This window comes from Talpa occidentalis, unplaced genomic scaffold, assembly GCF_014898055.3.
Source record: "Talpa occidentalis isolate TD23 unplaced genomic scaffold, MPIMG_talOcc4v2.1 talOcc4.2, whole genome shotgun sequence".
Lineage (NCBI taxonomy): Eukaryota > Metazoa > Chordata > Mammalia > Eulipotyphla > Talpidae > Talpa > Talpa occidentalis.
Window position 1 is genome coordinate 14,364,045 of NW_023602073.1, and position 25,885 is coordinate 14,389,929.

Sequence of the window (25,885 nt, forward strand, 5' to 3'; positions counted from 1 at the left end):
TAAAAGGAAGAAGATTTGAACAGATGTTCAATTTTAAAATACAAATAAATATCCAATGATAAAGAGTCCCAACATCATTAATCATTAGAGAAATGTAAATTAAAACCAAAAATGAATAGGAAATTATGATGCTGTCATTTATAAGATATGTATATTTGGTCATGCAAAAGAATGAAGCTAGACTACTACCTCACACCATGCCTAAAAAAATAATTCAAATGGATTAAAGAAGTAGACATAAAACCTGAAACCATAAAATATATCAAGAAAAAAATGGGCAAAACTCTACATGACATACACCTCGGTAACATCTTTACAGACACATCACCCAAAGCAAAGATAGTGAAGGAAAGGATAAGCAGATGGGACATCAAATTAAAGAGCTTCTGTACAGCAAAAGAGACACTAACCAAAACAAAGACAGCCCACTGATTGGGAGAAAAATTTTGCACACAATACTAATGATAAGGGACTGATCACAAAGAGCTGATGAGACTCAACAACAACAAAGTAAACAACCCAGTCAATAAATGGGCAAAAGAGCTAAAAAGACACTTCTCTAAAGAGGATATGTAAATGGCCAACGGCATATGAAAAAACGTTCAACATCAGGGAAATGAAATCAAAACCACAATGAGATACCATCTCACACTAATGAGAGTGGCACATATCAAAAAAACTAGCACCAATGGGTGTTAAAGAGGATGTGGAGAAAAAGGAACTCTCCTGCACTGCTGGTGGGAATACAAAACTGGTCCAACCACTATGAAAGTTGTGTAGAGGTTCCTCAAACTACTAAAATTGAGTTGAATTTTCAAACATGCTGGTCTAATTGCTTGTTGGTTCAGGGACGCTTCCAACACATTCACATTAGAATTGAACTCTATTGAGAAGCAAAAGCATCAAGAATGATTCCTTTGTCATTAAGGCCAAAATGGAGTCACAGGGACTTTACCAACCCTTGTGTTTGAAACATCCAAACAGAAAAAAAAAAAAGGACAAATCTATGAAAGAATAATTCTCAAAACAAATCAGACCATGAAGAATGGTGATCTCTAAGAGACAGTAAACAAACAAGGTGAGTACAATGGCCCCAGCTTACCACTTGGAGGGTTTCCAGGTCCCAGTGGAGGGAAGAGATATCTTTCTGGAAGTCTCCCTGAGTTGAGGAAAGAGCGAGAGTCTGGAGAAATTGAAGCAGTTAAGAGTTTGTGGGGCAGAATACCAGAAACAAGATTGCACCAAGAGAGATGGCTGAGATTTGCAGAGGCCCGTCAAGCATTCACTGAGTCCTCATCAAAGCACGCATACCCCAGGCCAGGAAAATAACCACCTGAAATGACTTGAGGAAACAGTAAACAGCCATCCCATATCCCTGGGAATGCCAAAAATCTGTCAATCTGAGTTGCTGGACCTTCATACTTCATGAAGCCTGCATACAATGTGTCCCAAGCCTTAGTCTTAGAAGGTACTCCAACAATGCCTGTGACACTGGACGGCCACCTCTCAGCAGTACACTTTACCAGGCCAGTGTCAGCTGGAGCCATCAATGTCACCTTACTAGCTGAAGGCAGCATTTATGAGGAAAAGCTTGAGAATCCTCCTTCTACTTCCAGTAACATCACCACCACCACTGCTCCCGCAACAACTCTCCTCCCACCCCCACTTGCTTCCTGGGTGCTCCTTCCAACCTGTCATTGTGCCCTCCCGTTCTGGGATTTCTCCTTACTGCCACTTCCTGTTAAATCTGCTCTGCATCTCATTCATTCAAGGTCAGGCCTCTACTTCTCAAAGTGGCAGCCAGCCTTCTCAGAGCCTGATTGTGTTAGTGCCTGATAAGCATGAATAAAGTATTTTTACCCACATGCTCTCTACCCTCCAACACCTTCTTCTCCCTATGGAATGTATTAAGTAATTGTAATGGCAGGAAGGGATGGAGCAGGCTCTCTATGATTCGAGCAGATGGATGAAGGAGGAATCCTGGCGCCCTCAGTGGCTTTTCAAGCTTTTATTGGGATTTACCAGGTACACAGCAGGCTGGGGTGCCAGGCGGGGGAGGGGAAAGGGTGGCCGTAGCCTGGCAAGCCTCCAAGCCCCCAGCAAGTCTTCACTCTACCTGGGCTCTCCAGCCTTCTCTGGTGGCCTTGTTCTCTGCTGCTCTCGTGGTTCTACTGGCGTCCCCATGACACCGCCCTTATAAGCCCAGCCTTGGCCCAGGTGTACCCACTTACGCATGCCCACACCCTACTCCACGTGTCCACCATCAGGCATGCATTCAGGACCACAGGGATCTATCATCAGTCCTAATGGCAGGAGGGCAGAAAAGCCTGATGCTTTTTACCTTACTCTACAGTCATCTGATTGAAGTTTTCCAGAGACAAACATCTCAACTCAGGAAAGGGTACAGTGGTGGAAATTGCTAGTATTCCAGCAGGCACAGAGAAAAGTGGGAGCAGGAAACCTGGACATGCCCCCTAAATCCCATCAAGGACAAAGTCACTTCTTTTGCCACACCATAGGACCTACCCCAGAGAAGACCCTACCTGAATACTTAAAACCAGTCACAGAGCATTTCACAAAGAAGAAGATGCTCTATTTTATGGGGAAGGAAGGGCAGGAAGTAGTACATAGAAAGAAATTTCATTCACCAGACACTGATAGACTGTTTCTTACATACTAGGCACTGCTCTAGGTTTTGGGGCTAAAGCAGGGAACAATGATCTTGTTGCTTTACACTAGTGACCCTCAAATTTTCTCCACCACAGAAATCTCCATCTTAGAGAGTATGTAATTTTGAGTTTGTAGTTTCAAAAAGTTCCACAGGTTATTTTATTATCAGTCAATTTGAGGAACCACTCTTAGAGCAACAGGTTAAGACTCTCATCATCAATTAAAAATCCAACCTGCACTACCCACTGCTGCTGACTTTTAGAAACAGTTTTATATACCCAGGTGCTGCCCTTTCTTTACATATTCTATCTGTATCCAGGGCATGAGGATAGTAGAAAATGGGTGGTTTTGGTCTTTGGGGTCCTCCTAACCACCAATGGCTCATGTATCAGGTGCCATCTGCATTCCTGAGAAAGTATTCCAGGTATTTATCAACCCCCTTACCAATTACCTACCAATTATATTTGACAATAAAACATGGATTAAGGACTTTTGATAAGCCAGATTTGTTTTTACTAATTGACGCATTTTATCACGTAATCCTAAAAACAACACTATGTACTAGGTAAGTGAGACAATATATAACATGACTACGGTTACTAAGAATGAGGTCATTCTTTATGTTTTAATATGACTTTCCATCTTTCTAGTGCCTCTCTGCTATAATGATTAAGATCCCAAGATTTGGAACTGAGAAAGAGAAGTTTCAAATCTCTCTCCTCCACTTACTAAATGACCTTCATATGTTTAAGTCTCAGCTTCCACATCTGTAATAGCAAAATAATAACTCCAGAGAGCTCGTGGATATGCATATAGAGGTTATATATAGAATATAGAGGGTATGAATATAAGACTCACTTTATATTCATAAGTGAGTTTATGATTATAAAGCTTCTAATACTGCACTGGCTTCCACTATGTGATAATTAATAGTAGCTTCATGATTATCTGCACACCCAGCTTTGCTTTTCATCACAGTTTATATTGGGTAGTTGATATTATTACGTAATATTACATATTTATGTTTTTATATCTACTAGATTATAAGCTCCAGAAGAGAAGGACTTTTGCTTTTCTCACCTGATTCCAATCTTCTACAGTTGTAACACCGGGCACATAGTAGGCACACCACAAATATTTGTTAAAAGAATGGTTGTTAACGGCCATAATTATTCCTATACCACTCACTGCCTACATAGCAGTTGCTATATAAAGAAATATTTTCTATATGACTGGCAGCAAACGGAACCTAAAACATTAACCATCATACTAATTTGACTTCCACCTCAGGTAAATTGAATGAGTAGATCACTTCCAGATGGGGGTAACATATTTGAATACAAAAATCAGAAAAATAGGGAGGGTCTCTTACAAAATTCATCATAAATTGCACTGTTTTTTCTACTCTGACTGCTATGAATATGGAATGTCGTGGACACCAAAGAGTAAACAACAGAAACACATGTGTTCTTAAATTGTTATAGAGTGTCCTAAATTTCTCTTGTGTCTGGTCAGCGCTAACTAAATTACAGATCTTAAAGTAGCGGGGGAATCTCTGGCTTAATTACTCTTGGCTCCACATTTATTTTCTAAAATGGATTGAAGCCTCATCAGTATGAACTATTTGATTGTGTATAACTCAGAACTATAAAATCATGAGACTTAAAGGAAATAGATCAGATTTTTGTGTCAAGATATGTCATACTCTTTCATTTTAGTGACCCTTGTTGTGAAGATGTCTTTATTGCTTTAAGGAATTAGAAATTTGTGAGTGCCTGACCTAAGTGATTAGATGCAAAGGAAAAAATATTTTCTAAAGTTTTATATATTATAAAAGTACGTACATATTCCTTGGAAAAAGAAATGATTATAAAAGCATTTGAGGTAAGTCAAATCCCCCTTGTCATCATACCCTTGGAGGCAGCCATGGATGAGTTTGGTATTCATTTTTCTAGATATCATGAAAATCAAATTTACCTTGATCCACTCTCTTTGTCAAATTTGACACATAACAGCTTTTTAAAAGTTGTAAACACACTTGATTTTAAAGTCTTTTTTACAGAGATTCTCAAACCCACACAAAAGTAAAGGACATTTGATAATGATTAAAGGAACAGTAATTCCAAAAGACATCGCACTCATCAATATATATGTACCAAACAAAGGAACATCAAAATATATAAGACAACTATTTAAAAAATCTGAAAATAGACATTGGCAGCAACACAACAGTGGTAGCAGACCCCAACACCCTATTATAAACCAGACAGAAAATAGAAAAGGAAACAACAGCCTTAAACAAAAAAATCAGAACATTTGGGTTTAATTGACATTTTTAGGGCATTGAGGATTTTTCTCCAATAGCAAGAGCAACAATAGAGAATACAAACAAACGAGTCTACATCTAACTAGCTTCTGTGCAGCAAAAGAAATTATCACTAAAACAAAAGACACCCTACTGAATGATCTTGATATCCAAGATCTACAAAGAATTCATGCAACTCAACAAGAAAACAAATAATCCAATAAAAAATGCACAGAGAAACTAAGTAGATATTTCTCCAAAAAAGAAACACAGATGACCAACGAGCAAATGAAAAGAGTGATTATCATCATCACTTATCATCAGGGAAAGGTAAGTCACAACCATATGGGATACCACCTCACACCTGTTTGAATGGCTCACATCAGAAAGACCAGAAACAAGTCTTGGTGAGTATGTGGAGAAAAAGAAACCTTCATACACTGTTAGTGAGAATGCAGAATGGCCCAGTCCCAAGCACAGAGATTCCTCAAAATATTAAAAATAGACCTACCATATGATCCAACAATTCACTCCTAGTTAGCCAGAGAATGTAAAATCACCAATTTGAAGGGATTTATGCACTCCTATGTTCATCCAACACTATTTACAACTGTCAAGTTATCAAAGTAACTTACATACCCAAGGACAGATTAGTGGATTAAGAAGATGAGGTCTAGGGCCTCCCCACTGGTGCAGGTGGCTGAACGCAGTGCTATGAAGCTGTTCGTAGTCTTTGCAGTGCCAGTTCAATCCCGGCCGGCCGGGGAGATACCCACATGGCGTGGCAGACCTCTCCTGTCTCACTCGCTGCTCCCCTCAGCAGCATACTTCGGTCAATCTGCTTGTTCTGTTCCCAACTCTGCCTGGTGAGTCCTCTCACCCTCCCACATGTGTGGCCTGTACTCCAGTTCTTGTATAAATAAATAAATCTTTTAAAAAAAAAAAGATGTGGTCTACATACATACACGAGGGGATAATGCGATCAGTTATTTAAAAAACAATGATGAAGCCTCACATCTGCAGCAACATGGCTAGAACTGGAGGGGATGGTTCCACCAGAAATAAGTCACATGGTTTCACTTCCATGTGAAATATAGAGATGACAAAGGGTCATATGACCACCTGAAATAAGTCAGAAGGAAAGAAACACATACAGGATGGTTTCACTTCCATGTAAAATATGAAGAGATGAAACAAAGGGTCAGACGAAACCAAACTAATAACACTAGAAATCTGCAAATGTAGGCTACCAGAGGATAGGACTAGGATGTAGAGAGACCAGATAGACTATGGTAGAGGATTATGGGAGTGTTGGTGGTGGGTATGGTATTGCAACACACAGCTGAAGGGGTGTGATCCTATACATCTGAATCACATACAGTATTGTAAACCAATATTATCTCAAAAAAACGTTTAATAAAAAAAACCATATGCCAATGTTACATCTGAAACATTCCTTAATATTTTTAAACATCCAGTGTTCAAATTTTTAACAGTCTCATACTGTCAAATGAACTTTTTTAGCATTAAAAAATTCAAGATCTAGATGAGCTTCTCACATTAATAAACTCCGTCCCCATTTCTTTCCCCTAACAACTTACTTGTAGAAAAAAAGTTGTTTATGCTCCTCAAAGTTTCACACTATCTGGTTTTGCAGAGTGCAACACTGTGAGAAATTTAACATGTCCTTCTGCCTTCTTATTTTCTTGAGTTGACGCTAGAGTTGATCAGATTGAGGTTCAGTTTTTTTTGCAAGAATTTTGCATAGAGAAGGTTTTTCTCAGGCTGCCCATGATCTTTCTCCCTCCCTCTAATGTGCGCTACACTGATGTTCATTACCGTGCTACATTATCAGCAGGGCCTTGCAAGATGGCAAAATTCTGTCATTCCATTTTCATACGCTAACCACAATCCATTTGTAAGATAAATTTCCTTTTATCTACTACTTAATTACTCATTGTACAGTCTGCAAAGGAAATGGAGGATAAGTTCATGATCTGTCAACATGTTTGAAACTGGCAGTCCAGTTAGGAACAGGAGATGAATTCTGGGTAGCACCCTCTTCCCCAAATGATGATTTTTTTTAAATTCAAAGAGGTCAACTTATCATTTTTTTTTTTTGCAAAATGAATAATGAATATGAAAAGTGTTGGACATTACAACCATTTTATTAATTGCTATAATCACTGTGTCAAGAACAATATCATTCATAGTGTTTCTATTTTTTAAGGCAGGTTACAAATTAGCATGATTATTAACCTGTAACTGATGCCCAGGGAAGTTAAAGTCAAAGTCACACCGCTTATAACTGTCAGAGTTGAAACTTGAATCCAGATCTACTGATTTCAGACAAAGCACCACTCCAGGCTGCCTCTGACAGGATCGGTTTTATCTCCCCTTAAACTTCAATATCCCCACTTTTTTTGCATATTTTGCAATATTAATTTGGGCATGTTTATTTCCCACTAGCATTATCATAATTACTTAGTGGATCAAATATTGTGATTTCTGGATTTTTTAAGTGAATGTTTTCTATTTCTTGAAAAACAATTTTTCTAATTAAAAGCTTATGTCCTATTTGTTTTCCTTTCCTCCCTTGAGTCAGCAATCATAAAAATAAAAAACTCCTCAACCCTGGACTAAGGCCAGGAGGAAAATTTCCTTTAATAAGATCAGTCAACCGTGATAAAGTACCCTCTTCCCATCCCCAAGTTCTTGTACAATTTCTCACTGCCCAGTAGAAATAATCATTAATCAAAGCCTACTTGTTTACTTCAACTTACTATGGAAAATGTTACAATACAAAAATAAAAAGAATAATATAATCAACTCCCTTGAGTCAATGTGAACAATTCATCTCTACACACCCACACACACATGGGTGCACACACGTAGAGTTCAGTCCTCCCCAACTGAATGATTCTAAAGACAAGCCCAGAAATCATTTCATGTATCCCTAAAATATGAAGATTCCCTTTTTAAAAAAAGATTGATTGATGCACAGAAGAACTAGGGTGCAGGCCAGAGGTGCAGGGGGTGAGAGGATTCACCAGAGACAGAGTGGGGAGCAGAACAGGCAGACTGACTGAAATACACTGCTGAGGGGAGCAGCGGGCGAGACAGGAGAGATCTACTGTGCCATGTGGGTAGCTCCCTGGCCGGGGATTGAACTCAGGCCACAGCAGCAACAGGGTGGTAGTGATGAGACTTAACTTCTACACCACCAGGGAGGCCCTGAAATATGAAGATTCTAATAAACACAACTATACCATCATTACCACATCTGACATATTTATTAAAACTCATTACTAACATCAAATATTCATTTAATAGTCCAATTTCCCCAGAAGTCTCATACATATTATAGATCAAATTAGGATCCAAACCTGGACCATACAGGATAGCCAAACTTCTAAAGAGGCCTCTATAACTGTCCAACCATTTATATTATCAGTTTTAAGCCTAAAAAGAGCTTTTCTCATTTCAATTTTCTATTCGAAATTAGATTTTGGTTGACTCATAGCCTAAGTTTGCTGGGATCCCTCAGCTGCGCTAAGCCCACCTCTCCAGGTCAAATAGACTCTGACAACTTAGTGAAGGGAAATTAGGGAGGCATTTTTTAATGCTTTTATGATTTCCTTTTAAAAAGTGGAGAATGGGGCCTCCTTGTGGCGCAAAGGGTTAAGGGTCATCTTTATGAAGCTACCTGCAACTATGCAACTATTGCAGCACGATTTCGATCCTCAGCCAGGGAGCTACCCACATGGTGCAGCAGACCTCTCCTGTCTCGCCCGCTGGTCCCCTCAGCAGTGTATTTCAGTCAGGCTGTCTGTTCTGTTCCCCACTCTGTCTCTGGTGAATCCTCTCACCCTCCCGCTCATTGGGCCTGTACCCCAGCTCTTGTATGCATAAATAAATAAATCTTTAATAAAAAATAAAAAGTGAAGAATGCAGTCACTTCTCTCTAAAATATAGCGCTTATTTGTGGTAGTATTGTTTATTACTTCAGATTGGAACTAATCCACTAATTTTTATTTGAAGACACATGGCTAAATAGGCTATGGTAAGTCCCAACAATGGGAAACAGAGGTCCATTTTAAAACAATGAGGTCGTGCCATATGTAAGCACATGGAAATGCCTAGTGCCAAGATATATTGGTGATTGGAAAAAAAAAAAACAATTTGAGAATGTAAACCATTTTTGCTTAAAAGTAAATGTTTCCACATTCCTTTCAGCAATGGTTTATACTTCTCAGTCTTTTATCTCTTGGCTAAATTTACTCCAGGGCAGAGCAGGGCTGTGCACAGTGGTGGGAATTGGTGCTTTCACTGTTCCTGATCTTTTTTTTAAAAAAAAAAAAAAGATTTATTTATTTATGCATACAAGAACTGGGGTACAGGCTAGAGGTTCGGGGAGTGAGAGAATTCGCCAGAGATAGAGTGGGGTACAGAACAGGCAGATTGACTGAAATACACTGCTGAGGGGAGCAGCAGGTGAGTCAGGAGAGGTCTGCTGCACCATGTGGGTCACTCCCTGGCCAGGAATCGAACTCGTGCTGCAGTGGTTGCAGATAACTTCACAGTGCTGTGCTCAGTCTCTTGCACCACCAGGGAGGCCCAGCAGTTCCCTTTTATTCCTAGTTTTCTGAGTGTTTTTATTATGCCAAATCTTTTTTTTTTTAAAGATTTATTTATTTATGCATACAAGAGCTGGGGAACAGGCCAGAGATGCGGGGGGTGAGAGGATTCACCAGAGACAGAGTGGAGAACAGAACAGGCAGACTGAAATACACTGCTGAGGGGAGCAGCAGGCGAGACAGGAGAGGTCTGCCTCGCCATATAGGTTGTTTCCTAGCCGGCTGGGGATCGAACTCGTGCTGCAGAGGCTGAAAATTGCTTCATAGTGCAGTACTTAACCCTTTGCACCAGCAGGGAGGCCCCTCATGCCAAATCTTGGAGGAGGCAGGAATTTCATTTTTTACTTTTTACATTTTCATATACTTGAAAATCTGTTTATAGTAAATATATACTATAGTGTGAAATAACATAGACTTTCTACATACTTTCATGTTAAGATGCTATGTACAATTAATTGTATGTATGAAATATTATGTATATACATAAATGTCATGTATGTTTTATGCATATGTGATACAATATGAATATTATAAAGTATATGCAATATTATGCATATATTATATTAAGATAATTATAAACAATCTTCCTCCTGTACTCTTCAGCATCAGGTATAATTTGAAGTGGACTCTATCACAATTGGAAGAATATTTAAAGATATAACTCGCTGTTATATCTTTAGCTGAAGTAGTCTTCCTTCAATCACAAGAACAATATTGAGCTATGACTACCAGGCACAAACCTAAGCTTTAGACACATTGTTTCTTTTCATCCCCCAAATAATTCTTTGATGTAAATATCATTATCTACACTTCACATGTAAGGTAAATTCATTTGCTCAAGTTATAGCTGGGATCCAAAACTGTCTCTCCCATGCCAGGTATATAACATTGCTCTCTATAGGACACTGACACTATCCCAATAAATAAAATCAAAACAAGGGCAATATTCCAACATTCAAGCCTATGCTTCTTTTAAATAAGCCTAAGAGAGCTATTTTATTCGAAGATCCACCCTGGTTTGATGATTTCTTAGGAGGACTCACAGGATGTGGCATATATTTAAACTCATTAAACTCATAGCCCTGATTTATTACAGTTTCCACTGAGAAGTTGGGGGACATCAAAATGGGGCCATCAGCAACCCATATAGCGCAGCAGACCTCTCCTGACTCGCCCGCTGCTCCCCTCAGCAGTATACTTCGCTCTGCCTGCCTATTCTGTTCCCCACTCTGTCTCTGGTGAATCCTCTCACCTCCCACACATCTGGCCTGTACCCCAGTTCTCGTATGCATAAATAAATAAAAATCTTCAGAAAAAAAAGTACAGTGAGCTCCTCTTATGAGTTAATCTTGGGAACCCTCTCCAAATCTAAATTCCCAATTACCAGCCAACAGCCCACATTGTAAGCAGGCCTGTCAAAAGATATATTCAGCCTTGCTATGCAAACTTGTTTCTGCAGAGCCATCAAACAATTAGGAGTCAAGTACACAATGAAAATAAAATTACATCAGTAGCCTCTGCTCTTTTTTCCCAGATAAAATGGTAAAGCCAATTAAGAGTATCATTTTTCAGGAAATCATATTTTCCTTCCAGAGACCTGGAGATATATTACAGAACCCCAATGTCACACTCACAGGCCAGGCATACTATAGCAGCTACTTTCTGTGGACAGAGGCAAGACAGATTTTGTCCCTGTCTTCATTATTTTTCATAGCATCATCCAAGAAATTTTAGAACTAACACAAAACAATCCTAAAGAAACAGTTTTCTCCATGACAGCAGCTCCCTTCCAAGTGCCCTATCATTAATGTTCGTCTCTGTTGTTAGTAACTGGTCAAAGGTATTTTTAAAAAGGACTTAAATTTGAGCTTCTTAATCAGTAGTACAGTTTTCTCTGATAGTCATGTCTCTATCAAATGACTTATACAAAGAATGCCAAGCACCTGATCACTCCAACGATATTGTGCATCCCAGGTGAGTTTGCCATACTTGGGAAATTCGAGTCTTCCTTTTGAAGTGATAAGTTTTTGATCTAGGCAAAGTGAAATACTGCACTTGATGCTTCCAGGCACTCATACCCAAGATTTCCTGGCCAGTATTGATTTAGCATATGCGCTCTGGTATATGTCATAATATATTTTGATTGAGACTTCAGCATTTTGAAGATTGCCCAGAGCATTAGATCAATTCGTCTATGGCAGCTACTTTCTGTGGACAGAGGTGGGCAAATGAAGTATACACATGTAACAAGGTATAAAGCTATACTTCTGAAATTATGTCCTTTTATAAATGAACAGTAAATCAACAACATTGGATTGCAAAAATTCACAAACAAGTCTCATCTCTTAGAGATATGTGCTAAAATATTCATTAAGGAAGAATTAATATTTGGGATTTGCTTCAAAATAATCAGAGGGAAATGTATTTGAATTTGTATTATTAAGTGCCTCAACTATTCTGTGTCCTTGCCTTGATTATCCTTTGCTTTGACTATTCTGTGCCTCTCAGTGTGCAGAAACGGAAAGTTGAAAAAGAACCTCTCAGGGCAAATGTCCTGGTGTGAGGATCTATACAAGCTGAAAACAGCATGTGCAGAAACAGCGCCAGGTGTTATGGCAATAGTAGCATAAACACTGAGATTTTCCTTGGCTTTCTCTTTATTTCTCAACCTTGGCTGGTGCAGCTAGTGACACATCCCCCATACACTTGTGCATTCCCCATTTGCCTACTTGCTTTTTTGATTTTTTTATTTTCTGATTGTAAATAAAAGCGAGACTGCCCTTGGAGCTGGGCTGCACTTTCTTGGTGCAGCCCCTCTAGGCTTCTCCTTGTTCTGGACATGGACTCCGAGTAATCCATTTTCATTCTGCTGCCACACATCGAAACGAGAGAGAAATGCTGGAATAAATACCTTAAGCTAAAACAGGATTAATCTGCAGTTGGTAAAATCTAAAATTTAGCATATGTTTCAAATTTTTCATACTAAAGTTTCACATTGACCTTTACACATGATAGCATGGTATAGTGCTTTTTCCCTGGGAGAAAGAGGTGCTATTTGTTGATTACCTACTGGAATGAACATTTGGTAAATTTTTAATACCCTTCATATATCTGAAGAGATCCCTACCATTTGAATCCCCGAATTCCCAATAAAGAACCCAGAAACTCCTTCTTTGCAGTCGGGGTATATATATGGGAATTGAACTCTCTCTGTAGAAATACTTAGGAAAATTACCAATTCAGAAGGGTAACAGGAGCAAAGAGGTGCCAGGAAGAGCAGTTTGCAGCGAGGGTGGTAAGGAGGGATTCTGCCCACAGAGGCAGCACTGGCTGGGAGCCCAGAAGTTGCATCCCATGTCCAGGCCTGTATTCAAGCACTAAAACATTCAGGATTGTAATTTGGGCATCGTTTCTGTTCCTTAACCTCCAGGCCTGATTCTTCAGTCCTCCTAGACACTGTAATGTTCTTTAGCCAATTTCTTTATTGCTTACACTAACTAAAGTAAGTCTGCTTTTTTGTTTTTGCAGACTGATATATCTGATATATAAACTACCTCATACCAGGTATTCAGTATTTTGTATCTCATCCAAGCTGGAAATAATAATGACATTTGAAAAGAAGGCAATGCAATATTATGGAAAAGCTTGTCAGCCATGTTCAAGAGTTAGAAATTTACTTTATATGCAAAACGGAGTCATTACATACCACTTTTAGTTTTTTAAAGGCAATTTTTTTAAGATTTATTTATTTATGCATACAAGAAATGGGGTACAGGCCAAAGGTTTGGGGGTAAGAGGATTCACTGGAGACAGAGTGAGGAGCAAAACAGGCAGACTGACTGAAATACACTGTTGATGGGAGCAGGAGGTGAGACATGTGGGATGACCTTAAGGTAGCTCCCTGGTAGGCAGGGATCTAACTCATGCTGCAGAGGCTGCAGGATAGCTTCACAGTGCTGTGCTTAAGCCCTTGCGCCACCAGCCCCATACCACTTTTAAAAGGAAATGATGGAACTACAGAGACAGTGAAGGAAAACCTAATTTACTTCAGGACTTTCTCAACCAAAGAAGAGAAACAAAACAGAACAGGAAGCTATGCCCAACCGACTTACCTAAAAATCAACAGTCAACTCTCCCCTTCCCTGTTACATAAATAGTTCTAGAGTCCATTGAGGAGAGTCACTCCAACTACCTATACTAATCAATGTTTTTGCAGCTTTTTACTAGTTAGAACAGAGTGGTGACCTCTACGCTTCTTCTTTTTTTTTCATCCCTTCATTTCAAACATAAATGAGTCCCCATAATAGGCAGAACAATGGACCCCAGAGGTGCTCCATTTGAATGCTTGGAAACTATGAATAAATTAGATTATAGGCCCAAGGGGAATTACAGTTGCAAATAAAATAAAGGTTGCTAGTCAGATGACCTCAAGGTAGGGAATGTATCCTAGATTGTCCAGATGGGCTCAATGGAACCACTAGGGTCTATTAAAGTAGAAGTAGGAGACAGAGGAGGAGGCCAGAGTGGTGGATATGAGATGAGTTGAACTGCTGTTGCTGGCTTTCATGACAGAGGAAGGTGCAACAAGATGAAGAATGTGGGCAGTGGGTCTTCCTGGTGGCGCAGGCAGATGAGAGCCGCACTGTGAATCTGTCCACAGCCTCTGCAGTGCAGGTTCGATCCTGGTCGGCGGGTGAGAATCCCACATGGTGAAGCAGACCTCTCCTGTCTCGCCCGCTGCTCCCCTCAGCAGTGTATTTCATCAGTCTGCCTGTTGTATTCCCTGCTCTGTCTCTGGTGAATCCTCTCACCCTCCCGCGCATCTGGCCTGTATCCCGGATCTTGTATAAAAATAAAAATAAATCTTAAAAAAAAAAAAAAAAAAGAAAACTTAAAAAAAAAAAGGACGTGGGCAGTCTCTGTCTCTAGTACTGGAAAAAGCATGGGACAGATTCTGCCCTGGAGCCTCTAGAAAAGAACACAATCCTGTCAACACCTTGATTTTATTACTGTGTGACCTGTGACAAATTTCTAACCTATGAAACTGTGAATAAGTTTTGTGTTGTTTTCAGCCACCAGGGTCATGACAATTTGTTGCAGCAACCCTAGAAAACTAATACAACCAAGGATAAAAACCATTCACCACCCCCTCCCTTCCACCCTGCATCTCTGGCCTACACTCCCGTTTTGCACACACACACACCCTCTCTGTTTCACCATGAATAAAGTGAGGTTAATATCTTCTCTGGCTAATTCAGTATAAAAGTATAAAAGTATAAATTAGTCAAGGAAGTATAAATGTCCCAGTAAATGCTACACAAACACCTTTTTTTGTTACTGTGAGCTTGTGAATAAGCTAATAGTTGAAGGGACCTCTATGTAATTACAGACATTGTCTATTAATTGGAGACCATCCAAGTGACATTATCACATTTAATAGCACTGTGACTTAACCCCTGAGCCACCAGGGAGGCCCCATCATATTCAATACTGCACATTCAATACTATTATTGGGATGAACAAAATATGAGGTTTAATAACTTAGACTATAGATGCAGACAAACTCGAATGTTGTGTCTGTGTGCTACCAGGAGAACTACTTTACCTCCTCGTCTATAAAACGTGAATAATGGAGTTGTGGTGAGAATTAAAGGGAAATTATGCCAGGGATTCAACTTAATGATAGTAAGTACTATTAATAACAAGTTCTTATTCACAGAGGACATCTACCACTTTTGAACATTTCAAGGACTTTTATCTGTATTATTTCATTTGATCAGGACTACCTTCCTCAGAAAAAAGCATAACAAATTTACACCCATTTTTCCAATATGAAAAATAATTCTCAGAAAAGAAATATGCCTTTATAGAGTAAAACTGCAAAGCATTGGTTCCATCTGAAAAGGTTAGTGGTAACTACAATACCTAGAGTAGCCAAGGAATAAATTTCTTTTCACTAAAAAATAAAAATAATTCTCTTCTTATTGTTAGTATCTTAAAGGTAAAAATTAATGCTATAGGACATTTTTAACCCAGAATATCTGAAAAAAGTTCCTTTTCCTCCCATCAATAATATTAGAAGACTGACAGAAAACGAATAATAAGAACCTTCAAAAACTTTTTTCTTAAGCATCATTCAGTTGGAAGACAGTGAGATACTAGAAAAGGAAAATTTGGGTAGATTTTTAAAAGTCAAACTCAAGCAGTGGAAGTATTCTGTTGCAGGCCAGACAAAGGAAAGAGGTCAAATGAGGTAAATGTCATGTATGTTTGGTCTGAATTGAGAAGGAAATCATAACAGGATCGACATGAGGAGCTGCAGCCATCACAAAATAAACATCTGTACATACTCTTCATTATTAATAGGAAAAGCAGCAGAAGAAAATTAATTGTACATGTAACCAACTTGAAATAAGGCAGTTGGAATGTTGTTCAGTGTGATCTTCCCATTACTTCATAGGAGAGTGAGTTGTTTTGTTATAGGGCAGGGAGAGGAGCACCCCAGACGCCCCAAACCTGCCTGCTCTCAATAGGTTCTGCCATTCTCCACATCAACACAAAACATATGAGACTTTAATGGGAAGGCACTTTAATACAATTAGGAAACAATACAGGAAAGGCAAAGAATCTAGTTTCTAAATCAAGCACCCAAAGTTACCCGTCCCCTCGTGGGTAAAAGTCCACCCAAATGGGATTGGCCCAGAGCAAGGCCCCAAAGCCTGCCACAAGTCTAAAGCACCTTCCAGTGGGGACCCACAGAAAAGGGTCGGAAACAACCAGACAAGCCCAGGAGGAAAAGAGCAAAATCAAAATCAAGATAAAAGCTGACATTGTCACATCCCCACAGAACTCTCACCCACATCTGTGTCACCCAGTCCACGATCAAAAGCCCAGTGTGGTTTCTTCACATGTCTCTCTGCTCCATGTGCCTCCTCCAGGTCTACTTTTGGCTCCATCCTGCTTCCTTCCTTCCTCAGTCTTCTCTGCAGCTTCTTCTCTCCCTGCTCAGCTCCACCCTCCTTAGGGTGGGGCAGGGAACCTGGAACCTCCCCCTTTCCTGGGGACCATCCTGTTACAGTTTGGCCTTTCATCAGTGAAAATAATTAAGTCAAATAATGAGCAAAGTTTTGCAAGCAAAGAATGAAACCCAGCTTTCCCACTGGGATGGAAAAAATGAACCAGAACATGGTATAGTACACCCTCCAAATATGTGGGGTGAGGGACGTCTATACCTGCAGTCAAATATTCATGTGCAACTTTTGACTCCCCAAATTTTAACTACTAATAACTAGAAACCTTATTGATAGCATAAATGGTCAAAATACATTTCGTATGTATGCCCAAGAATAAGAAAATAAAAATATAGCCAAAACTATGTAATATTTCTCCATAGTTTAAATAAAATCACCGTGTTTTTAGAGAATTTAATGTTGTGAGGAAGTGTTAAGTGAAAGAGCAGAATTTAAACTGCATGTAATAAATTCATACAGTAACAGAAAAAAGCCAGGAAGGATATGCACCAAATTGTTAAATACGATTACCTCTTTCAAGAGGGTTAGTGGGATGGGAAGATGTTTTATTTTTTATATTATTTAAGGGGTTTCTTTTTTTTTACTATATAATGTATTTATTTATATGTATATTACCTCATTATTCATTTTTTTACTTTTGCTTTCTTTTCTCAGGTATAGTCCCCATAGAATTTCCACCACCAGTACACCCATGCTCCATCACCACAGGGATGTACTGCTTTTGGGTTTTAAAGTCTACTTGCTAGAAAATAGATGGAAAAAAAAGTTTTGTATATTAGCATGTCAAATCCAGCAATATGGATTGAAAGATGGATAAGTTTCTGTTAAAGAAAATACACTAAAATATTAATTGTAGGACCTACATGTTGGGTAAATGGGTGTTCAGTGTACAATTTTTTCCAACTTTTCATGATGTTCAAATGTTTTGTAATAAAATGTTGACTAAAAATAAATTTCTGTATATTGGCAAAATAATAGGACGCTTCAGGCCCACATTATCCCACAGATACATCAAAAAGCACATACAGACTGACTGAAATAACCTTATAGAAACTATAAAAGACAGTCAGAGGTCTGCAACAGTCAAATGAATGTCCAATGTAAAACAAGTCAAATGAATGCCCAATGTAAAACATTCAAAACAAATTTTTTTATTTGCCCTTGCTTGCAGTCTTGGTCTGGAGAAGGCAACAGCTCAGTTCCCAAATCACTTCCTCAAATCAAAGAATGAAGAGCAGGGCCTCCCTTGTGGTGCATGGGTTAGAGACAGTGCTATCAAGCTATTGCCAGCCTCTTCAGCACAAGTTCAATCCCCAGCTGGCCAGAAGCAACCCACATGGCGCAGCAGACCTCTCCTGCCTCACCCACTGCTCCCTTTAGCAGTGTATTTTCTAACCTGTCTAGGTACTACCGAAAGAATGGTCTCTGTTTCATCTAACTTGGATTTCAGGGTAGGAAAGGTAATGAAAGTAGTAGGCGCTGCTTATAAAAAAATGCAGGGGGATGAGAGACTTAGAGATGTTTAGGGCAGCTTATAGATGGAGACATACAATAGACCATCTGGGACCCCAAGAAGTTGGAGTGAAACTCTTTGGGAAATAAAGACATTCAAAAATAGCTGTGTACACACTAGAATCAAAGCAGCCACAGAACAGGGCCTCCCCTGGTAGTGCAGCGGTTGAGCGCTGGGCTGCGAAGCTGCCCGCAGCCTCTACAGCGCTGGTTCCATCCCCGGCCACTGGTGAGGGTCCCACATGGTGTGCAGGCCTCCCCTGCTGCCCGCTGCTCCCCTCAGCAGTATATTTCATCCATCTGCCTGTTCTGCTCCCCACTCTGGCTCTGGTGAATTCTCTCACCCTCCTGCGCTTCTGACGGTACCCATTGCTTGTATAAATAAATAAATAAATCTTAAAAAAAAAAAACAAAAAAGCCACAGAACAGGACAGCTAAGATACACACTCAGGAAAGCCTGAGAAGACTTTAAGACTTCCATCTTGGGCTCATCTAAAGTCTCAAAGAATTCCCAGCCAATAAGTAGAGGAGTACCACATTATAGAGTCTGTCTGCAAAGACTGGGAGAGAAGGCTGCTCTTTTGAAATGCCCAATTTTCAAAAAGAGTAACATATCATGAGGCATACAAAGAAACAGAAAAATGTGGCCCATTTAAAGGAACAAAATAAATTCATAGAAACTATTCTTGAAGAAACATAGACCCCATTCTAACTAGACAAAGACTTTAAGGCAGCGGTCTTAAATATACTTACAGAGCTAAAGGAAATAAGGAAGAAAGAACTAAGTTTTACCACATGGTCATTGTTTTATATTATTTACGTTCTTGGAGAAGTTTTTTAATTGTTCTTTAACATTTCAAATTCAGATAAATATTTAATTACAGGGCAAAAAAGAACTAAGGGAAATCAGGAAAATGATACCTGAACAAAATGCATTTCAACAAAAAGAAATCATTAAAATGAACCAAGCAGAAATTCTGGTGCTAAAAAAATACAATAACTGTGTTTGAAAATTCACTAAAGGTGTTCAACAGCAGGTTTGAGAAAGCAGAAAAAAATAGTAAGAGAATTTTAAAGATAGGACATTTGAGATGATCAAATCCAGCCACAATCAAGTCAAGCAATACATGCATTATGGGAGACCCTGAAGTGGGGAGGGGAGAGAGAGAGACAGAGTACATGCACTCATTTGAAGAAATAAATGCTGAAAGCTTCCCAAATGTGACAAAAGATATGAACATCGACCTCCTCAAGGTTGAATGAGCTCCAAGTGGAATAAACTCAAAATGACCCCCACCAAGACACCTTGTAATGAAACTACTGAAAGGCTAAGTCCTACAAGAAATGCTAAGTCTAAGTCAGGCCGAAATGAAAGGATGCTATACAGTAACTCACAGTTGATTATGGTAACCACAAATAAATATTTATAGATTACACACAAAAGAAAATGAGAAGATATTCTAAATGTATCACTGTAAAAAAATCAACTGAACACAAAGGAAGGCAGTAATGGAGGAAATGGGGAACAAAAAAAGTTATAAAACCAACCAAAAGATCATGAAATGGTAAAATATGTTCTTTCCTATCAACAACTGCTTTAAATTTAAATAAATTTAAGTCTCCACCAAAGGGCATAGATAAAACAGATTTTTCTTTTAAGTTTTATTTATTTATTTATACAAGCACTGGGTACAGTCAGAGGCGCAGGAGGGTGAGAGAATTCAGCAGAGCCAGAGCGGAGAGTAGAACAGGTAGAGTGACGAGGTACACTGCTCAGGGGAGCAGTGGGCGGCAGGAGAGGTCTGTGCGCCATGTGGGACCCTTACCCGGTGGCCGGGGATCGAAACGGCAGTGCGGAGGCTGCAGGCAGCTTTGCAACCCAGCGCTCAACCGCTGCACCACCGGGGAGGCCCAATAAAACAGATTTTAAAAAAAAAACCAATTATATACATCTGTAAGTGACTCATTTGAGATCTTAGGGCATATAAAGTTTGAGGTGAAAGAATAGGGGAAAATGCACCATTCCAAAAAAAAATGACCTGGGCTTTACTAATATCAGAAAATAAAAGACTATAAGTTAAATATAGTTACAAGAAACAAGAAGAATATATATATTGATAAAAGGCTCAACTCATCAAAAAAAAGAATAAAACACATAAGGTATTTCGGGGTCAAAAATATCAGTGCTCTAACATGTATCTAGCAAACGATGAGTGAAGGAGAAATAGACAGAAATAGACAACTACAATAATAGTTGGAGACTTTAAAACACTACACTCAATAATGGAGAGTACAGCTAGAAGACTAATAAGGAAACAGAGGACTTGAATAACAACATCTATCAAGTAGACCTCACCAACATATACAGACACTTCATCCAACAACAGAAGACTATATTTTTTTTGTCAAGTGCACATGGGGCATTCTCCAAGATAAACCATATAATTAGTCACAAAACTGTATAAGTACATTTTAAAGATTTAAATCACACAATTTTTTTTCAATCACAGTGGGATAAAACTAGAAATCAATAATAGAAGGAACACTAGAATACATGAAAGAAAATATAGGAGGAAAACTTTATGACCTTGGATTTGGGTATGACACCAAAAAACAGACAACAAAAGAAAAAAAATGGGTAAATTGGACATCAAGATTCTAAATATTTGCATATCAAAGAACAGTATCAGTAAAGTGAAATAGCAATACACAAAATGGGAGAAATTATTTCCAAATCACACATCTGAAAAGAGATTAATATCTGGAATATATAAAGAAGTCCTAAATCTCAACGACAACAATAAAACAAATTACCAAATTAAAAAATGGGCAAAAGGCTTTACTAGTTATTTCTCCAAAGGTATAAGAATGACTAATAAGAACATGAAAAAAGGTTTAACATTACTAATAATTAGGAAAAAAATACAATAAATACCACTTCATACCCATTAAGATGATTATTATAAAAATATAAATAAATCAATAACAAGCAATGGGAAAATGTGAAGACTGGAATCATCATACATTGCTGGTGGTATGGTAAAATGGTACAGCTACTGTGGAAGATAGTACAGAATTTTCTTAAACTTTTAAACATAACATTATCATATGATCCAGCAATTCTGCTTCCTGGTATATACCCAAAAGAATTAAAAGGAGAACTCAGATAGACATTTGTACACTAATACTCATAACAGTATTATTCACAATAGCCAAAATGTAGACATAATCCAAATGTTCACTAACGGGTTGATGGATAACCAAAATGGAGTATATCCATACAATGGAATGTTATTCAGCCTTAAAAAAGAACAAAATTGTGATAAAAGCTGAACCTTGAATTTTGAACATAGACGAACTTTATAAACCTTATGCTAAGTGAAATAAACATAAAAGAATGTATGATTTCACTTACAAGAAATTTATAGAGTCTATAGAGAAAGTGGATAATGGTCACCAGGGATTTAAGGAAGGGAAAATAGGGAGGTATTGTTTCATGGGTGAGTTTGGGTGTGAGATGGTGGAAAATTTCTATATAAAGTGGTGATGACTGCCCAAGAATATGAATGTACTTCATGCCTTTTAACTGTGTACTCAGAAAGGCTAAGATGATATCTTTTGTTATAATATTTTACCCAGAATTAAAATAAAACATGAATGGGGTCTTGGGAATTACCAAGTGCCCCAAGTTCCATTAGCACATGACATTTCCCACTCACATTACACTACTTTCCAGGATAGTGCGTGGATTCTAATGCATTTTATTTTATTTTTTAAAGATTTATTTATTTATGCATACAAGAACTCGGGTACAGGCCAGAGATGCGGGGGGTGAGAAGATTCACCAGAGACAGAGTGGGGAACAGAACAGGCAGACTGACTTAAACTCACTGCTGAGGGGAGCAGCGGGTGAAGCAGGAGAGGTCTGCTGTGCCATGTGGGTTGCTCCCTGGCTGGCCAGGGATTGAACTCGTGCTGCAGAGGCTGCGGATTGCTTCATAGCGTGGTACTTAACACATTGCACCACCGGGGAGGCCCAGATTCTAATGCATTTTAATGCTCTTTTGTAGGAGGAAAAATATAGCCAAGAGAACAAATCAAAAAAGACATACCAGGAATACAAAAAGACCTTCACAGGTGCATTCATTATGTTGAAAACCTAAAAACCTTGAAGGGGAATAATGGAGTTGTGATTAGAACTGATAAGAATACCCAGCCAAGCACTGCATACTATTTTCAAGAATACCTTGTCCTTGTCCAAGGTTTTTACATTCTCTAAATCAAGATGATAGATCAGATATGGCTTTAAATTAGAAAAGAACGTTGAATAAACATTTTTATTACCATTTGCTTCAATCCCAAGTCATTTCCAAGCTTTGCAAAAGTTAAGGCTATAATTTGCCTTTGTTAATACCTATGTAATACCCCATTTTGTTGTGTTCTTAGTGTGGAGCAATTGGGTTGTATACAGTTTCTCATATATATATATATATATATATATATATATGCTACTTTAAAAAATTTGCTAAATATATTTTAACTGTATATACAGCATGGTTTCCAAATTCCTATGTAAAAAATAATCTGTACCTATATGCATAGTCATTGTTTCCCAATATTCATTACACCTTCTACCACTGTGGAGCAGCTATATGGCTTTAAGAGGACTGACACCCCTCAATCAACCATCCCCCTTGTTATCTTGATTAGCAAATCAATACATGGGGTTTTCCCAACCAGTGGGATTGATTGAGAAGTTAACACTTGACCTAAGATATTCTAACCAGACACACTCAGAACTTTTTTATAATAGCTGTGGGAGGGCTCTTTGTGCATGTGAACTGGGATATTGTAGCCACAAGTGCTGCTGGGAGACATCCTGTGACACAGATGCTGATTAGAGGGCAAACCCTGGCATACAAGGAGAACACAGCTACAGTTCTCACAGAGATAGAGCACTGATTGAACCACACATAAATCTGGTCTTAACTCTGTATTTAATAAAAAATTAATATAGAGATAAATTTAGGAGATAATATAATGAACACTTCTGTAAACCCATTCCATTTTATCTTATTTTAGATTTGTGCCTATTTGCCTCAGGAACAGGATTTTTTTTTTCTACTACCTCTTCCAATTGGTATATAGAAACATTGGGTTTTTATATATTGGTGAATCCAGAAATGCTGTTGAAGTGTCTTATTGAATCTCTCAGATTGTCTGTAATGTCCCTTGGATTTTTACATAGATAATTATATATGTGCAAATTAGAAGGCTGATTCTCCTAATTCTTATACATCCTGTATCAGGATTTATTCACATCTCTGAGGGCTTTGCCCATTTTATTAATCAGGTGTAAAGTGATGGTGCCTTCTGTGTCCCAGAAAATTTTCCTGCCCTGGAAATTTGTGCACAAGCACCTATTTGCAGACACAACCCAAAAGTGTCAGGAAGTTTAAGCTCAATGAGAAAATCCTTGGGGGTGGGGGGCAATGAATGAGTATTTCCCCTGTTCTTTTTTTTTTTTTAAAGATTTATTTATTTATTTATACAAGATGCACGGGCCAGATGCATGGGAGGGTGAGAGAATTCACCAGAGACAGAGTGGGGAACAGGCAAACTGACAAAATACATTGCTGAGGGGAGCAGCGGGTGCAACAGGAGAGGTCAGCAGTGCCATTCCCCTGTTCTTTTTCACATAGACTGTTCTAAGATGCATTTTGTATGCTTTTTTAATATTTTATTTTATATAATTCTTACATTATTTTTCATATTTGCACAATATATGCATTTTCATTTTGGTTATATTCCCCATATAATTGCACCCCCCTTATTTTGATCCTTATCCTTCCTCTCCCTGCCCCTCCCCCCAGTGTGTCTCTGGTTTATAGTTGCTTGTTGATTTTGATTTTTACCTTGTATTAATTAGTCTTTTTCCTGGTCCCTTATTTAGGTTTTCTAGATTCCTGCTATGAGTGAGACCATGCGGTATTTTTCTTTTTCTTTCTGGCTTATTTCGCTGAGCATGATCCCTTCCAGCGCCATCCATGTTGCTGCAAATGGCATGTGTTTATCTTTTTTGAATGCCGAGTAATATTCCATGGTGTATATGTACCACATCTTCTTGATCCAGTCATCTATTTTTGGGCATTTGGGTTGTTTCCATAGCTTAGCTATTGTAAACAGTTGCTGTTTACAATAACAACTGTAACAGCTGTAAACAGCTGCTATAAACAGGAATGCAGGTACAAGCATATGAAAAAATGTTCAACATCACTTGTAATCAGGGAAATGCAAATCAAAACTACCATGAGACACCATCTTACACTAGTGAGAATGGCACATATTAAAAAAATTAGCAATAACAAATGTTGGTGAGGATGTAGAGAAAAAGGAACTCTCCTGCACTGTTGGTGGGAGTGCAAACTGGTCCAACCACTATGGAGAGCTGTGTGGAGATTGCTCAATCTACTAAAGATAGAGCTTCCAAATGATGCAGCAATTCCACTCCTAGGTATTTACCCAAATGACACAGAAACATTTTGTACAGTTTCTAAGAAGGTCTTGTGCAACCAGTTGCTGTAGCAGACATTGGTTATTTCTTTTCAGATTTTACTATGCTAGCTAAAGTAATTCTTCTTCAACACTCACTGAAGAAGATCATAGCAATAAGATACTTGTCTTATTTCCGACATTAATAGGAATGCTTGCAGTAAAAAAGGGATGTGGGTCTGCCTCTGGGAATATACACAAAATGTTTCTGCGATCCAAATACAGATATCTGTGTGTCCTATGAATGCTCACCAAAGGGAAACCACTGTAGATGGCCAAGAAATGTTCTTGCCATCATTCTCTTCTCCATAAGAGCAGTTGACAAAAGTATGAGCTTCCCCTCTCCAAAGCTGGCTCCCACCATTACTGGATGCGTAATCAGTCAATAGCAGACACCAACCTTGAGTCCCCCAAATAGCACTTTTCCCTAGAAGCAGCCAACCATCTGGTAGCAGCTGATTACTTGGATCCCTTCCATCTTAGAAGGGGAAGTGATTAGTCCTCATTGAAACAGACACTATTCTGAATATGGCTTAGCTATCCCTGCCAGAACGTGGATTAGCCAGTACCATCAGCTGCAAATTTGTGGAAATCCTTATTTATTAACATGACACAGACAACACTGCTTCTAGTCAAGTCACTCTACAGCAAAAGAAATGCAGTAATGTCCTCACGCCTATGGTATTAATGGTTTAAATCAGGCAGCCCAAGACTGGGAGACAGGCGGGGTGGGTCACAATAATAAGACTTACTTGTTGGGGCCTCCCTGGTGGCACAAGGGGTAAAGAAGCAGCACTATGAAGCTATCCACAGTCAGGGCAGCATAAGTTCAATCCCGGCCAGGGAGCTGACCCATATGGCGCAGCAGACCTCTCCCATCTCGCCCGCTGCTCCCATCAGCAGTGCATTTCAGTCAATTAGCCTGTTGTGCTCCCCACTCTGGTGAATTTTCTCTCTCTCTCTCACACACACACACATGCACATACACACACACACATGCCCCACACCACTGGCCTGTACCCCAGCTCTTGTATGCATAAATAAATAAATCTTTTTTTAAAAAAAAAGACTTGTCAAATAACAAGTCTTACAAGTGGGTCATAGTAAGAGGCTTTAAGAACTTATTTATGGATGCTCACAGTAGGAGACAACATCCTAAGGATGTAAGTTCTATAGAA

At 38.8% G+C, this 25,885-nt stretch overlaps 1 protein-coding gene across 1 annotated transcript in view; it reads right to left on the reverse strand.

The window, feature by feature from the left end:
- Nucleotides 1-16,583, reverse strand: part of LOC119253514 (cytidine monophosphate-N-acetylneuraminic acid hydroxylase-like) — a 123,427-nt gene extending 106,844 nt beyond the window's left edge. Inside the window, exon 1 of the mRNA XM_054697867.1 lies at nt 16,469-16,583. Coding sequence (XP_054553842.1) covers nt 16,469-16,568 — 100 coding nt within the window. The 5' untranslated portion in view covers nt 16,569-16,583. The remainder of the gene's footprint in view (nt 1-16,468) is intronic.
- Between the last annotated feature and the right edge of the window lie 9,302 nt (nt 16,584-25,885).